Source organism: Syngnathus typhle, linkage group LG12 (assembly GCF_033458585.1).
Source record: "Syngnathus typhle isolate RoL2023-S1 ecotype Sweden linkage group LG12, RoL_Styp_1.0, whole genome shotgun sequence".
Taxonomy (NCBI): domain Eukaryota; kingdom Metazoa; phylum Chordata; class Actinopteri; order Syngnathiformes; family Syngnathidae; genus Syngnathus; species Syngnathus typhle.
In genome coordinates this window covers 3312501-3328326 of record NC_083749.1, presented here as the reverse complement: position 1 = coordinate 3328326, position 15826 = coordinate 3312501, and the positions used below count along the sequence as shown (strand labels likewise).

The 15826-nt window shown below is 43.4% G+C and overlaps 1 protein-coding gene across 1 annotated transcript; it reads right to left on the bottom strand.

Annotated features, from left to right (window-relative positions):
* Positions 1-351: 351 nt before the first annotated feature.
* Positions 352-13731, bottom strand: LOC133163566 (chondroitin sulfate proteoglycan 4-like). Its single transcript, XM_061293601.1, has 21 exons — positions 11596-13731; positions 10151-10302; positions 9700-10092; positions 9494-9609; positions 9315-9423; positions 7935-9248; positions 7670-7762; positions 7072-7563; positions 6882-7016; positions 6590-6781; positions 4993-5175; positions 4726-4902; positions 4453-4651; positions 4243-4374; positions 3960-4135; positions 3700-3892; positions 3468-3639; positions 3017-3383; positions 2798-2950; positions 2144-2725; positions 352-1916 (listed from the first exon to the last, which is right to left on the bottom strand). The coding sequence occupies exons 1-21, from the start codon at positions 11657-11659 to the stop codon at positions 810-812; spliced, it is 6501 nt and encodes a 2166-aa protein (XP_061149585.1). The 5' UTR covers positions 11660-13731; the 3' UTR covers positions 352-809.
* Between the last annotated feature and the right edge of the window lie 2095 nt (positions 13732-15826).

Genomic DNA, 15826 nt, shown 5'->3' with positions numbered 1-15826 from the left:
AATACACGGTCATTTATTTGTATTAAACTGTATGAGTGCTGTTTGACAGCCCAAGTAAATAAATTGGTAATCTGTTTAAGTAGAAAAAAAAAAAACTTGAATACAAAAACTGAAACCGTTACAAGATGCCTCAATATATTCTTTGTTCAAAATACTGCAAAGATCAAAAATGACAATTTCTTAAAAATCTGCCATTTTAAAGTTTCTGTCCTCTTTACAAAATATAATTAAATTGAAAATGAATGAAGTTATTTTCTTTTGAGAGGCTCGGGGACTTAAAACAAATAGTCTTAGACTGATTGCACATAAAAAAAGCATGCACCATTAATTATTTCTAAAAATATCTTTTTATTGAAAAATAAATCTTTTACAGTACGTAGTAAGATGCGAGCATGAAGAAAAGGAAAGAAAGTTGTGCATGGGTGAAAGCAGTTCAACTAGCAGTCACGTGACAGCAGAAAATTGAGCAAAAGCAAAACAAAAGTCAGTATTTACATTACTGCATATTGGGACAATTTAAAAAATAGAATTATATTGCTACATTTGACTACACTCAGTATTTCTGTTTCTATATGATGAATAAAATAAACCTGCTTGAGAAGAAATAAATACATCATTCCATCACGTTCATTATTGTGGTTGTAAATTAAGCTCCTCCCCTTTCTTCAACATGCTGTGGTTCCTTGGCACAAAAAATGCAGCAAAGCAAACTTTTATCTTCGACAAGGCTTTGACCTGAGCACATAAAAAGCAATTATGCCAGTTTTTAAGCAAAACAGGAATTGTTCCCTCAAAATACCAAATGTCAATCAAACCCAATACTGGTTGCCTTGAAGCGTCGGTATGGGGGATTTGGCTCTGCGAGAAGTCTTGAATTCGACAGAAATGGCCGGTAATGAATTTCTGCTAATAACTCTTTCATTACTTTGCCAAGTTCTCAAATGTTCATCACTGCCTGTAGCCTCAGTATCAAATGGCCCCCAGAAGGTCATCCCAGGGGCCAGACTCCGCCTCCTGGGGCCTTCCGGTACCCTCGGTGACACGGGACAGCTGGCAGCACCAAGCGGGGTGACCACCACGGACGGCGCAGCCACGCTTTGCTCCGACCGGCCCGAGTCCGGGCTCCCCTCGGCGGGTAACTGCACGGCAGCCAGCTCCTGAAGAAGTCGCATTCGAGCCTGCTTCTCCTTTTGGTGTCGGAACACCAGGATCAACACCACGAGGATGACAATGAGGAGTAAACAAGCCAGAAGTGGCAGGATGATGAGCAGAGGGTCCGAGGAGGGTCGAGGGAGGACCTCCACGTGAACCGGACGGGTGTCAGGAGGCTTCGCCGGAGCATGTTCTGGCTCGGAGGGGGGGCGAGGTCGCGGGGGGGATTCCCGTCGCCACATTGCTTCATCCACACCACTTTTGGCGTGACTCCGCGTGTGATTTGTCGTGCGGTGGTGAGGTCTCGGCTTGTGGTGGGTCTTGTTGTGGTTTTTGTGTATCAGGATGTGAGGATGCAAATCCATTTCCACCCTGCTGGACGTGGGGGTTTCCTTTCCCGCCATTCCTGTCCCCCCTCCAGTGGTTGTCTTATTCCTTGTGGTTAGCAACGTCATCTTGTGTTCACTACTCACACTATCCGTGTTTTTCAACCCAGGCGGGCCGTGATGCATTTGGTGGTGAGGTAAGATGGTGAAGTGAAGCTCACCTTTGGCCGGCTGAACATTTCCGGCCTTCAGCAGGAAGACGAAAGAATCGTTGCGAGGCGTGGCGGGGGCGTGGCCCTGCGACGTCCCGAGCGAGGATTTGTTATTGGGTAGCGGGCTGTCGCTCAACGTCTCCTCGATGGCGACGCGTCCTTGAACCACGTCGCGGAACGTAAACGACTTTAGGACTTCTGGGGCTCTGTTGGGACCATATGTCATCTGCGTACATGCAGGCACAGCAGAAACAATGGCGCTCAGCATCGTTAATACAAAGATGATTTTGCTGACCTCTAGTGGCTAACCCATGTATTACATTGGTGAAGATAATTGATTAATTTGGTAGGGGAAAGAATTTTGACCAGATTTTTTTGTCAATCTATTTTCAAAACCGCAGAGCTATTAAGAAATAAAAAAGTGACAATATGATCAGGAGGTAGGTGCCTTACCTTGACTAGCTTTCCATGTTTGGGTGGGGACAGAACCTCAAAGACTGGATTGGCTCTGCTGATTCTCGCCAGCTCGGAGGCATCCATCATGGCTTTCCCCAGTTTGACAGCAATGCCGCTGGGGACTCTCACAGGTTCTCGCAGATAGATGAGAGGCCGCACGACTACCTTCACCGTCTGCGCGCTCACGTTCCCATACTCGACACCCGGTGCCGAGGCCGACACGGAGATCTGAAAGCTGTCCTCTGATTCGCTGAGATCAGTCATGTGATAGACCACACGGCCATATTGCAGATCCTCGTGGAAGAAGGTCTTGACTTCTTGATCGTTTATAGCGATGCGTCCGTGATGAGGGTGCGTGGTGACCGTGTAGGTAATGTTGGCCCGGTTGTGACTGTTTGTTTGAGCTGCCAGCTGATTGGTCGTCAGAATCACCGCCGTCCTGCCTTGAACTAACGATAGGCCGGTGTTGTTCACAATGAAAACAGAAGGCTTGATCACTTCCAAACTGAAAATTTTGTAGAGTGGACGATGGTGTCCGTCAGTGACGTTAAAGTAGAACATTCCAGTTGATGGCTCACCCTGGAGAAGCCAACCCAAAAAAGGTAAGGAGACAAACGACAGAAATCAATCGATAAAGAAAATACTTTTCACCTGCTGTGTAAAATGTAGCCGACCGTGGTTGACGTCATACTGGGTGAACGATGTCACCGGTTCTGGTCTTTCGCCCAGCGTCAGGTAGCCGTTGTTGGGCTTGCTAATCACAAGGTAATGGAGCTCCTCCGGAGGGGTGTCATGATCTTCAACCTGTTCTTACAGAAGAAACTATACAGCAAATGTATTTTGTATCAAGAGCTGCAAAAATGTTCCCACCTGAAGACTGTCCGGTCCGAGAACGACTCTTTCCCCAACGACAACTTTTATACTCGGGGATTTGTTGCTAGTCAATGGCGGCTGGTCATTCACCGGTGTCACCGTGATGTTAAAAGTCTTCGTGATTGTAAGGTTGTCCTCGACGTGGCGATCAGGCACAACGTCTCCCGACGGCAGGGAGGACGAGGCCGAATAGAATGGCAACGAGGAGGAATCGGATAAGTGAGACGGAGGTAAAGACGGGGAGGCATCCAGAGGGGCCACCCGGGCTTGGAAAGTGAAACTGTCGCTTGTGGTCTCAGAGTCATCATGGATGTATGTCACGCCAAACTCGTTTAGAGCTACCTGAGAGAAACTCTGTTGCTCCCTTGAAGATACAAATCAAGCGTATTTGAAAAATCGTCAACACCAAAGTTCACAATTAAAATAAATGAGGAAGGAATTAAGGAACCTAGTGAGGTTGCGTCCTTGGATTGACAAAGCGCCGTGGTGCGGCAAGGAAATAACCCGGTAGATGACATGGTAGTCTTTCTGGATTGGCTTGGGTACTTTCTCCAAGAGATTCGATGCATCAAGTTTCGATTTGTCAATTGTAACCCTGCCGCCCTCTGACACCACAGCACCTGCGAGACACAGTAAGTTAAAGTTCTCAAATGAAATTTATTTTCTTAGACAGCGTTTACCTGCATTGTTGGAGAGTTTGCTCTCATGGTGATGATTGTGACGATTGTTTGGCTGATTGGAGATCAAGATTGTGAAGGTGGTTGGTGGCAGGAAAGCAGGAGGAGAAGATACAGTGAAAGAAAATGTGTCTTCAGCCAACCATCCTGCTGAAACCGGTTTGTTCTGATCATACAAAATAATCCCCGAGTTCACCTGGGGCATAAATAAGAACTTTACTTTAGAAGATAGTGACAAAATTAAACCTTGTTAGAGTGTCTACCATGCTCTGTGTGAATGTAGAAATGTCCCGAGTAGAGTTGTCAAGCATGTGACGGACCAAGCGGCCAAGTTTTGGCGGAACGGTCACGGTAAACTCCACAATGTGGTGTCTTCCGATATCATTGGGTTCGTTGGTCACCACCTGAAGGTTTTGCTCAGAAATTGGGGTCAATGAACCTTTAGTGTTGAAAAAAAGGATACAGTGAGTTTTAGACAAAGTGTATTAAAAAATCTAATAAAACAAGATTTAATAGGATATAGTAGGCTAATAAGAGTTGCTATACCTCGGTACACCTCAATGGGATGGTTTCTTTGTAGTGTTAGAACGAGGGAATGAGCTGTCGTGCTGAAGATCTGCCGAGGGGCAAAGTTCACGCCATCATTAACTTGGAAATGGAAACCTCCGGATAAAGCACCTAAAATCAGCAATGCAAAAAGTGCCAGCCTAAGTATAATAACATTTGTTTATCAACCATCAATTTTGGGAGTCTCACCACTGTGCACAAATACCAGCTGGCCATTTTGAATATGACTCTGTGTGAAGTTCAAGATGTGTTTGGACAGGGAACTCCTCAGAGCTAGATAGCCGTTACTGGGCGGTGTGATGATGAACTCGAGCAACTCGGGTGGAGTGTCTGAGTCCTCCGCACTTAGATCATCCGCAGAGATTTCGGTCACAGAACCCACCCGAACCTGAGAAGAACCACATGTTTGGATTTAGGAGCAGAAATAATTTGGGCCCAAAAAAATGTTGCAGCGTCGCCTACCTTCAGGCCTTGGTTGTTTATAACAACAGGTGTCTCATCATTGACAGGCGTGACATTGATGTGGACAACACGTGGAAGACTGTGCTTCTGGTTCTCCGTCTGGTTGGCCATGATGGTGAAATTGTCTCTCACTGTATCACTGCCATCATGGATATAAGAAATATATTCACGTTCCACCTGGGAAAACCAAATTCATGTCGGACAAATATAAGTATGTATCCCACACAAGATGGATTGTGAATATTCAATCTGGAGACTTGTGAGCACCTCAGTGTGCGTGAATGCCGAGATGGGCATCCCTGGGATCCGACTGTGCTCCAAGTGACCGTGTCGTGGAGGGCCGATGATTTGATAGAGCAAATTCCTCCCTGAGAAGTGATGACTGTCTATCGTGATGATGTCAGTTGTGATCGTCAGAGAGGACCCCTCATCCAAGATCAGGTCAGACACCTTCAGAATTTAGCAGGATTTGAGTATTGTTCTAGCTCAGGGGTGGGCAAACTACGGCCCGCGGGCCACATCCGGCCCACGGGACCGTTTAATCCGGCCCGGCAACCCTGAACAAATTGTATTATTAAACCTTTTTTTTTTTTTTTTGGGTCATTTTGCCTGCAATGACTGCGTTTCCCCAGTAGATGGCGAAGCGCTCGCCTGCGCATTTACTACCGGAAGCCGTGTCAGAAAGCTTGGTGCACACTCACAAGTGCGTGTACGTACTCAGTAGTACGGACATGGCGCACTCTCGCTCTATTCGTATCAGTCCCGAATTTAGAGCGTGGGCTTCGACGACAGCATTCTTGTAATTCGCGCGCTGAGCTTTCAGATGCAGTTTTGCGCTAAAGCCACCCACAAACCTTCCCCTGGAATCTTTCCATTAAAATGAGTCGCCCAAGGAAACGCAAGGTGGACACAGTGCCGAGCGTTTAAAAGAGAGTGGCCAATTTGGCCCGACGTACGCGACGTGACGTTCAGCCACATCAACATCAACCCGTCACAGATCGAGGTAAACGGACCAACACCTCGCATCTCTCCTAAGAATTTCCACAACAAATTTTACTCCAGACTATGACGCACTAGCAAAAAAGGGAGACCAACAACACTGTTCCCACTGAAAATGAACGGGAGGCTCTCAAGTTTATTGAAAAAAAAAATACATTTTGAATATGATTTGTACACATAGCAGGGATTGAAACTAGCGACCATTCTCATTTTCAAACAATGCAGGATGCTCAAGGACATTGATGCACCACCTATTTGCGACTAATCTTAACCTGTAAAGTTCTTAAGGCTTACTTTAAGGAAGTGTTTCCCGTTTCCTCACCTCTGTTACCAGGTGTTTGTGAGTTAAAACTCTGCTCTGATTTTCAGATACCCCTCACCGTGTAGCTGTTTTGATTACTTTATTTGGATGTATGCTTTCACAGATTCTTCAAGAATTCAAGAATATTTGGTCAGAATGTTTGCCGTTTGATGTGATCTCATAAGATAAACATCTTTCATTAATCTGACCTGCAGGCACTGAAGTGATGGAGACTGTTATTCATAATAACAGTGTCGTATTTTATGAGAATCACTGATAGCAGTTTTTTAGTGAATTATTATTATTATTATTTTTAATGCTGTTAATAAATGCATTTGTTTTCAAAAAACTTGTTTGGAATATCCATGCTTTACTACCTACTAAAGGGCAAAATCTTTTATGCAATGACCTTTGCAGGTCGCTTATATGACTTCACACAAAGCCTACGTCGATCTGCTCCTGGTTCGGCCCTCCGGTCCAAATTTAGAACCCAGTTCGGCCCGCGAGTCAAAAAGTTTGCCCACCCCTGTTCTAGCTCATGTTTACATTTTCTACAACGGTTACCTTCAGTGGGAGAAGTTTGGGAATAATATCAATCTCCAGTCGAATTGGTCCAACCTTGGTGAGGCCATTGGTGGCCTCCAACAGAACAGAGTCGTTCCTACTGCTGCTTCCCGTAGTCCTCTGACGATAGATGACCAAGCCCTGGTCGATGTCTTCCTGGGTGAAAGAGGTTGTTGCCTGTCGTCTGAATTCCTGATTTCCAAGAGGAAAAGTCAAATTTGAAAGCTTTAACTCACCAATTTCATTGTCTGCTGGAAGATGATAATGAAAAGTTACGGTTGAGTATGCGCACCTGGAAGAGATGCCGATGTCTTCCATTTTCTGGTTGACGCTTTTCCCGAGGCGAAGACCTTTCGATAAATCCGAGGGTTGGAGGTTGTTGGATGGTGAAGACTATCTCTGAAGAATGGCTGTCTTCATGAAACACCTGAAGATAAATAGATGAAAAAGACTTCTTGCAATTCCAAGACCGGCCGGTTTACCTCTAAATTGTTCTTGCTTAAGGCAACATCGTGCCCTTCGTTCACCACCACTGGAAGATTCCTTATGACTCTTGGAGGCCTCTGATGACTTTCAAGGTAGATTTTTATCTGCACCCCAATGTCCAGATGGACCTCCTTCCTCCGATCATCAGCCAGTCCCTCTCCACGTCGCTCTCTTGCTCTCGCAGTGATATTAAACCCATCGGATGACTCATGGCTGCCGTCATGCTGATACATCAAGTTGTTCATCTCCAGATCCTCCTGGGTGAATGATGAAACAGAACCTGCCACTGCTGCTGCTTCACTTTTCTTAAATTGGAGGACTCCATGTTTGGGTGGAAGGAAAACTTCAAATGTGATTTGCTGTGGAGTTCGTATGTCCAGGTTGCTGAAGACGCTGAGATTGTATGAGGTTAGAGTTGTTATGCCACCCTGCTGGACCATGAGGCCTGTGTTGTTGCTCACTTCCAGGTAAGGATCTTGGGCCTTCACCTGAATCAGGGAAATATTCATACATTAGTAAATTTGGGACATTACTGATTTTAGGTCTTGAACTTGAGAATCGGTTTAGGTGTGAAAATGAATAGAAACACTTTACCTCCATTAAGGTAGAGACATAATGTTTCCCATCTGACACAAAAAGGACAAAACGACCAAAGCTGACGCCACTGTGTACAAATAGCACATTTTTCTGTTGGATGAAAAGACAAAAACAGATTGTTGAGCAATAAAAATAAATTGAAAAAATTCAATTTTAGAAGATTTAAAAGATTCGCTCAATGATTACATTGGTTAGGTCTGGGATCAGGTTTCCAATATTTAGACAGAACAATCAAATTCCAGATAGTAATAACAATAATAACCTGCTCGAGATCTTGCTGTGTGAACTCGTAGAGTTTGTGATTGGGCGCACTGGCCAAGACCAGCTCCCCCATTGGAATCCCTCTCCGGGTGTACACCAAGCGATCATCCTCAAAGTCCGAGTCATCATCCCGGTAACAGAGGTCACTCAAAGTCACCAACCTCTGTCCATCTCGGGCTACGTGGAAAACTTTATCGACAACTCTAACAGGCCGCTGATCATTGATGAGTTGGATGGAGATGTTGACGGTGTGTTCGACTGTGTGTCTTTCCTCCTTCCTGCCATTGACTTTGTAGACCACAATTTGAAACGCAAATGAATCTTTTTTGGTCTCGCTGTCATCGTGAACGTACATCATCCTTTCTTCGATGATATCCTGATTGGTGAAAGCTACAATGTTGTCATTTATGGAGGTCAAGTTGGAGAGGTCGATTCTCCTCAGTAGACCGTGTCTCGGATGCGCCGTGATGCTGTAGTGAACCTCGCGGTTACTGGCGATGTTCGTAAAGAGAATATTTTTCGTAATGATTTTACTTCCTCCTTCCACAACGAACATGCCTTTGTTTACTACGGTGAAGTCAGTTGACTCGGCTCTGATGTGGATTCGGAAGTCCAGACTTGAGTTGGCGAGAGCAGAAATCACCTGAAAGCTACAAATGTCTCTCGTGTCATCGGGATACTTAGCTAGCAACTCGTACGTGACTAAGCCATCTGTGATATTCTTCTGGCTGAAAGTGGAGTCAATTTTTAGAAGTTTATCGATGAGAAATAGCTGACCTTTCTTGGGTTCTGTTACAAGTCTGAAATAAAGGTCACTCTCGTTCAATTTGACCCCCTTGGTAATCACATGAAAGTCTTCAGGAGTGACAACAACTTTGAGAACACCGTTGACCTCCATCTTGCTTCTTGTGACCTTAAAATGAATCCATCGTACCACGATCGGAAACACGAGTTCTTCTGTCGCAAATGAGCCAATGCTGACATTACATCGGAACCGGTCGGTGACGTTCTGAGGCTGGATGCCGCGATAAGTGCTGATGTACCGGATTTGTTCTTGTTCTAGAAGTTTCTGAGAGAAGGATTTCGTTGGTTTCCATTTGCTACTTTGGTGTAAACGTTGGAGCTCCCCATATTGGGGCAGCTCTGTGACATGATAGAAAATCTCCACAGGCTGATCAGCGACATTAATTTGTACTGCAAGACGATTGGTGGTGATGAGCGACGTTCCGCCCTGGTTCACTTCCAGTCCGGTGTGGTTCACCAGTTTGTACTCAAGCTCCACTGCAACAATCCTCAAAATGACTGTCGTGCTGAACTGAAAAAAATCGGAATAGTTGTGAAGCATCCAATCTCCATTTTTTTTAGTGACTACAAGATTTACCTTCTGACCATCGCTGACCCTGAGTGCCATTCTGGAGGTAGACACCCCCGTGTGGACAAAGCTAATCTTACCCTCTTCCAGATCATGCAGGGAGAACACTTTAATAACCCTGGAGAAATTATACCAACATATTTTGCAAAGATTTTGGACTACACTGAAAATCCACAAATCCAACCAACCTGTCCGGGTGATCTTTATGTTCAAGATGTCCGGCCACAAAGTTTCCCATGGAGTTGAAGACCAAGTCGGCTTGACTGCTATCAGGGTCTGATACGTTGAGCATATCTCTTGTCAGCTGGGAATATTTCCGATGTATACGTCAGTCGTTCAAGTTGGATCATCACGTGCTCGCTCGAATTTTGTCCAGGAACTATTTGATGCCTACCTGCCGTTTGGTATTTTGAAGAATATTAAAAATATTTCCACGTGGTAGGCTGAGAACCGGCGCATCATTAACAGGACTGATGTTGATGTCAAAACGATACAGGTGATGCTCCCTCAGATACGCAGGAAGCTTCTTGTTGGAGCTTGAGAAGATGGAGAACGTAAAGTAGTCATGGAGATCCTCTGAGCCGCTATGAACGTACATCACGCGCCCCTGCCAGAGGTCAAGCATGCTAAAGGTCAAGTCTGTCTCCTCTCCCTGGACTGGGACTGCTCCCTCTTTGGGATTTTCAGGACTGGGGTCAAGCTGCAGATGGCCGTGAACTGGCCGTTCCTCAATCCGGAACATGAAGTCGGATGGATGCAAACCCAACTTTGTAAAATCAAAATTCACCTGAAAGATTCGAACAATTGGTTTAGTATCGATTTATTAGGGAAAGACAGTTAAGTACCTTGATATGCTTGGGCTCCAACGGTGCCCAGCTTCCTTCTGAAACCTCGAGGCTTCTCAATAACAGGACGTTGGAGTCGTCGCCATCACTTTGCGTTGTCAAGGGAGCTTCCGCTGTCTGCCGCTGGGGGGCGCTGTTGCCATTAAATGACACTGGAACAATATGAAAAGAGGCATTCTCGATTGATCGTAAATCTTATGTTTTACCAGAGATTAGCTAAATTGGCTAAAACTGTATATGCTAGCACTTCTTGGTAAACTTTAAACTAACGGACTTGGTCTGCCCTCTGCGTAAGAGTGCTAATGCCTTTTATTGACTGGGCCTGTCAATGTGCTGTGCGCTCTGCACATTTTACCTGCAATCCAAATTCAATAATGGCAGCTAATGCACTCCGGAGTGGGCCATCCGAATAGTTTTCTGCCGCTAATTAGTTGACCCAAATTGGACTTTTAGCTGACGGAGGTTGTGCCCTGAATTGGACTTAGAGCAGAATGACAAAATATGTTGATTTTTGCAGTTGTGGGGTAGAAATGCACCACATGATATTGAGAGCTATTTTTTGGAGATGACCAAAATATTAGAAACATTTGTGCAGATATTACATCATGGCATTTTCAACAAGAGCAATGTATTCCTTTCGGGTTGCCAATGTGTTTAACATGAACACATTTGTAAAGACCAATGCGGACTCGGACTATATTGATTTGACCCAAAACGCATCGGCAATGGAGCGATGCTGTCCATTAGACACCGTGAATATGGGTCAACTAACTTTGAGCATCCTGAGTAGGTCGCCAGGCAATCACAGGGAAATTTTTTACAGTCTTTGGTTCAGAATACCTGAAGAGAATTTACAGAAATACAGGCCAAGACTCGAACCCTGAACCCCTGAACTGTGAGTCAAATATGCTAAGCACTATTTCACCATGTTACTTATGACTGACAGAACCACTCAGTCAGCAAACTGAGCTAGCTGCTTGTCGCCTCGAAGCTTATAAAACTCCTGTCAATCTGGCTAATCTTCTATTGTGTGGATTACCGTATTAGTAATGGAACAACACTCACACACTTCGAGTTTATCCAAGTTTTTCCTACAATTACTCAAATGAATAGAAACACTGGGGGAAAGTTGCTCATTGCACGTGATTATAATCACATTTTTAAAATTAAAATTGTTTCAAGGGGTGGATGTCGGAGTCGGATTTAATAAAGTAACTCGGATTATAAAACAGGATTCATCGAAATTAACTTCTTTCAAATGTGAAAGAACATAAAGTCAAATGTTAAAAAAAATGTTATCAACTAAATGTAAATTTTAAGTGAAATATGCAAGTGTGGGTTATAAAAAAATAAGGGTCTTACAACTGACCCTAACACAGGAAATGCAAATTGTTTGACATACTTTCTAAAGGTCAAATAGACATGATGCTTCTCTAACACCTTACCTGCATAAACTTGTCCTGTGGAAATGAGCAGCAGCAGAAGCAGCTCAGCCACTAATCGTCCCATTGTTACTTGCGCTCTAAAAAGTCTCAAATAAGTGCAACGTCTGCCTTTTTTTGCACTAGTTTAGTCCATCGTTGATGTCTTTGCATGTTATTTGCAGGGAGTGACAGGCTGCTGGATTTGTTTGACTGCCTCGGAAAAAAAAGGGGGAAAGACTACCTGTGCTTGTGGGCGTCACCGTGCCAAAAATATTCTCCTTGTTATAGCGGATGTAGTGCCCCGTATGACCACAAGAGGGCAGTGTTATCCCAAATACTGATACAATTGGAATTATTTTGGTGTTGTTCTTCTTTGCATTGTAGATTTATTTTTTAATATTAAATTACGAATTATTGGGGTTAGGTGACAAACATTAAGTTAGCCTTCTCTAAAATATTAACAGAATGGCAAACCGCTAGGTGGTGCTGTTAACAATGATTTGAACATTTAACAGATTCAGTGACAAAAACTAATTAGGTACACAGTAGCAGGTCAGTAATTTTTCGTTTATTTTTATTCTCATGGTAAAGCATCAAACGAGAATGATAATTATTGACCAAAATCACCTTAAAACCTTTTTTTTTTACAAATTTAATTAAAGCACATTCAGCTACAACAAACAGTCTTAAGATTCTTAAATTGTTAGGTATCGACAATTTTCCCATGTCAGCTAATCGCGCCTGTTTAACCCAAAACAGCCTCCGATTGACACGAGTAAAGGATTCAAATGTACAAAAACGATTTGTAAAAATCATAATAGCACCAAGCTTCAAAAGAGAAAGTGAAAAAGGGGAGCCCTCCAGCACCTGATGCTGTTAAGCTTGAAGGAGTACGTGCCATTAAAAGCTCTGAAAGAACACTTTTCTTCTTCACATTCCGCTCAGCTCGTGCATGAGAACAGAGCTTTTTTTTTTTTTTTTCTTTTTCCACCCCCTTCCAGCTTGAGTTCCCATGATGTTGAATAATAGAGAGTGCCGCCTGCTTTCTTAAACGGAGAGGTCACACCCAAAATGGGTCACAGTTCAGCTGGTGTGATGACGAGCGCGCTGGTGTGTTTTAATGAGCGCGGCTCCCACACAGGGAGGATTAACGTCTTGTCCTTAAAGGCTGCAAAGACAACACACTAAAAACAATAGCTTTTTTTCCCCCATTTTCCCCTCTTCCTCATTGCGTCCTTTCTCAGCATAGGAACCCATTTGGAAGGGAAATTCTGAAGCGGAAGGGCAATTATTATTCTTTTCCAGCAATAAAAATACAATTTTAAAAGGTGCTGGTAGTAGCAGCAGCCTCAAATTTTATTAGCTGTTATGAGATTAAACAAAAGTCAGCCTTTCTTGTACTTCTGTTTGTGATGCTGTTCAAAGTCACTCCAAATGTTTTGCTGCATTGAAGTGAGCTGAGTCAAAATACCCGATAATAGTAGGTAGCCAATCCAGGAAGCACCAGGCTTGAGGATGAGCCCAAACGGATGACGCACTGAGGCCTATTTTAATACAGCAACAAAAACAAAAAACACAGCTGGAAGGACAAAGCTACTTGTTCAAGTACTTGAAATACAAAGTGGACCTAGCTGCGAGGAACACGTAAGCGTCTGCCGCCCTCTTGGAAAAATAATGCGTGGCTTCCTTTTCTCTTTGCACTTCCCATCCTTCCTTCCTCACCTTTGAAGAGGGGTCATTCGAGGACCCCCATTTCGAGTGGCCCAGCTCCCGAATCCGGAGTCTTGTATGATAAGACAAACGATCATAAAGGGCTACATAACTTGCATGATAATTGCTTATTGCAGAGGATAAAGAATATATACCAGTGAGTATTGTTATATTTTATATTTTATGTGTTGATGCACTTTTCAAATGCGGTGAAACACTGCCACATAGCATTTAGCATTGTTTTTTTTTTTAGCATTCAGCTTGGTGGACCGAAGGCAAAGCGATTTGGTTATTTTAAATACAAAAAAAATCCATTTTTTGTTTCGTGTATATTTTCCTAGTAACTTCAACTGTTACTTTCAGTGCATTTTGAACAGAGAGTGCCATCTAGAGGAGTAAAATAATACTACAGATTCATGAAGCAAATTTGAAGCTTCGTTTTTCCTATCACTACCCACCTGTAATATCTGAATCCTTTTTTCAAAAATGAAAAAGAAACTGAGATGGACCTCAGCTCACCTTTGATCCTACAGGACAAGGTCTAAAAAAATATTAATGGATGGATGAACGGGAAAAACCTTTCAATCTCACACATTGGTCCATTAGCCCAAACCTCCGCACAGTGGTTGCTCAGCTGCGAAAAAAGGAAATAAACGGAAACAAGAAAAAGGCACCTATGCAAATGAATGAGTCACTCTAAAGAGAGAGAGAAAAAAAAAGAAAAACGTTATGGAAATATGGATAAAATCATCCGGGTGCTCTTGCGTAAAGCTTGGCCTGAGTATGCAGTCCATTTCCAGCATAAATACTGTAATTGAGTGACACAACCGTTTTCTATTTATGAAGTGGTTGCATAAGAGCGGAAAGAGAGAAAAGGCCCATATTTCAGACGGGGGGGGGGGGGGGGGGGGAAAGAAGAGCAAAAGGAGGTCAGAAAGAGGCAGGAGAGTGAGCAGATAGTATTGCTACACTGCTAGCTTTGTTCTACGTGCGTGAGGCGCCATGTTTCGGGGAACTTTGCAGATATTTGATATATTTCTCGCTTGCAACGTGATGCTTAAAGCAGCTGTTGTCGGGCAACCTTTTCTCGTTTTCCGGATGTATTTGTGTGTTTTTTCTTTTAATTGTGGAGTTCCTCCACTAGAAATATGCTTGAAAAAAGAAAAGGAAAAAAAAAAAAAACAGGAAATCTGCAGAGTCAGTGTTCTGAGTGACAGGAAGGAAAATCGCTGGTGGTTCTCTTTTGTTTTTATTCTCCAAATGGAAAGATTGTGAAATGGAAGCGGGCATAGACATAAGCCAGGGGGTCTCCCACATTTTAGATACAAAGCGGCGGTGGTCCTTTCACCTCTCCATCCTCCAGATCAGCTCCGAAAAACATTTGGCACCAGCTGCCCATCTGACCCTCCGCTTTAGTTAACATCGTTAAAGTGAAACTGTCTGAATCACCGCGTCTGTCTGTAGTCACAACAAGAGCTCAAGCCAACAAAACAAAGAGGACACGCATGGTGCATCGCATTGACTTCCACACCAGGCACACAAAAAAATGACCTTTGAGAAGACTGTTTGTTCTATCAGGACCCCATGAGTCACTTTTTTTGTGATTTAGTAACAGCAAAAACATTTAAAAATCACGTCCTCCACCCGAAGCAAATGTCCAGGCTCCCGTGGCAGTAGCTTTCTTCTGATCTTTTCCCATGCAGCATCTAACTGGATTATGAACGCTGATACAATTTCCCAGTGTACAGTTCACTCACTAAAAGCTAATTTTATAGACTGGCTGGCTCTTTTGTATTCCTGGGACCAAACCGCTTCCAGCTAATGTGGTTGAATTTAAAAGGGAATGTGGGTGTCTGGAAAACACATTAGAAGGAGACTCCTTGGAAAGTAGCCCAAATTAGATATTTTACTTGTTTTATTACTCGGTATTATTTTAGCATCATTTGAAAATAAATAACTAAATAAGTAAAAACAAAATAAAATTAAATAAAACTATGAACACAGTTCAGTAGCAATCTGCAATTATGCTATTTTTGCTATGATGAAAATAGATCTTGAATTCAATTCATATAAGCGCTAACAACCCCCAACTATAGTTTGGCCCTCAAATACACACACGGTCAGGTCAGGGGGGGGGGGTTCAAGAAAGAGCCGATTGTACTGTTGAGCTAATTAGCAGTCATGGGTCAGGAAAAAAAACACCTAAACAGGGTCAAGGGTGAGACTGTATTTTAGTCATCAACTTGAGTTGATATGAATCAGCCATTGTTGCCACCCAAACTGAGTCTTGTTGTTATGCTGGGCTCTTTTAATACAGGAACTGCGCGAGCGTCATATGGGCTATTTCTTCCTATAACTTACCAACACCAATTGCACAGCATGCCATGATTAGATTCTGTGGAGGTCAGTGAAACATTTGGAGTGATTCCAAAAGTGATGGTGATGTACCGCTAATAGAGATTAGCGTGTGTTTTGTTTGAAAGCCAACAAAATGTCTCACTTGTAATATGAATCTTACCCAGCGGACATCTTGCATAATACA